This window comes from Trichechus manatus, unplaced genomic scaffold (genome assembly GCF_000243295.1).
Source record: "Trichechus manatus latirostris isolate Lorelei unplaced genomic scaffold, TriManLat1.0 scaffold00114, whole genome shotgun sequence".
NCBI lineage: Eukaryota > Metazoa > Chordata > Mammalia > Sirenia > Trichechidae > Trichechus > Trichechus manatus.
In genome coordinates, this window is record NW_004444050.1 from 35,839 (window position 1) to 37,027 (window position 1,189).

A 1,189-nucleotide genomic window follows, 5' to 3' on the forward strand; every position below is an offset into this window, starting at 1 on the left:
TTCTGTAAGCCTTCATCTAAAGTGAGAATAACAGCACAATTGGAAGAGCATAGTCAATGTCACTGAACTGTGTATGTAGAAATTTTTGAAACCGTGTATCTTTGGCTATGGGTATTTTCACCAAAAAAAAAAAAACGTTGAGAATTTAGAGGGTTAATATGTTGTGGGGTTGTTAACCAATGTCATAAAATAACATGTGTACTACTGTTTCATGAGAAACTATTTGTTCCGTAAGCCTTCACCTGAGGTACAGTAAAATAAAAAAATTTTTACAAAAAGTCTCCCTTAACAGGTCAACCCCAGATGACCTTGTCTGTCCTAGGAAGCATATTAGAAGGGGCTCCACCAGCCCCTAGAAGACTGAAAGAACTATGTTATTAGCCAGACTGCTTGGCTAAGGTCTGGAGATCTTAGTTTGGAGTTTAGGAAGACTCTGTGAGGTGGGGGGAATGCAGCTGCTTGAAGGGATAGAAGGGTGGCGGTTAGGCATTGAGCTCAGGGTTTCTCATTGTTAAGAGTACAGTGAAACCAGGGGCAGGAAGTGAGGAGACAAGAGTTGGTCTATCTTGTGTTCCAGGGCTGTTGGCAGCCACAAGCAAAAATTTTAAGCGTAGTATAGGGGAGGTCTGAATCACGGTGCACATCCCAGGCGGCACAGTAATACACACCAGAATCACTTTCTTGTAGATTTTCAAGTACAAGTTTACAGATCCTCTGTGTGTTTTTATAAGCATAGTATTTCTCTGAACTGAATCCTGAGTCCAGCACCACCTTTGAGCTGGGGAAGTAGAAGTGGAGGATGCGTTGCAGGGTCTTCCCCTCTTGGTATCGGTACCAGTGGATGTAGTAAATATCCTGTTTAAGATCACAAATGATTTCGACAGATTCCCCACTCTGCATGGTGATTGACACGCTTTTCATTTCCAGGATGGAAGCTTTCAGACTTGCTGCAATGGGAACAGCAACATAAAATAATGAGGAAGAAGTCATGGCAATTCCTTAGTATAGCTTCCCACTGGAAAACAAAAAACCCCCTTCAGCATCTGGGAAGCGCACTTACCAGGAGCCAGGACTGCTAGGTGGAGGGCTAGAGACCACAGCATGTCTTCCTCTCTTGGGCCTTAGAAGAAAAGGGAACCAGATGAAAAGAGGAGAAAAAATCCTTGGAAAACTCAAATCCAACTCAAAA

The 1,189-nt window shown here is 43.0% G+C and overlaps 1 protein-coding gene across 1 annotated transcript; it reads right to left on the reverse strand.

Moving 5' to 3' along the window:
* Positions 1-316: 316 nt before the first annotated feature.
* Positions 317-1,189, reverse strand: LOC105756674 (T cell receptor gamma variable 3). Its single transcript, XM_023738325.1, has 2 exons — positions 1,061-1,189; positions 317-947 (listed from the first exon to the last, which is right to left on the reverse strand). Exons 1-2 carry the CDS (start codon positions 1,101-1,103, stop codon positions 562-564), a joined length of 429 nt encoding a protein of 142 aa, XP_023594093.1. The 5' UTR covers positions 1,104-1,189; the 3' UTR covers positions 317-561.

Bases quoted from the DNA above. Each gene is read 5' to 3' on its own strand.
- LOC105756674 (XM_023738325.1), bottom strand. From the start codon at position 1,103: ATGCTGTGGTCTCTAGCCCTCCACCTAGCAGTCCTGGCTCCTG. The intron at 948-1,060 runs GTAAGTGCGCTT...TTCCCATTGCAG, and splicing joins CCTAGCAGTCCTGGCTCCTG to CAAGTCTGAAAGCTTCCATC.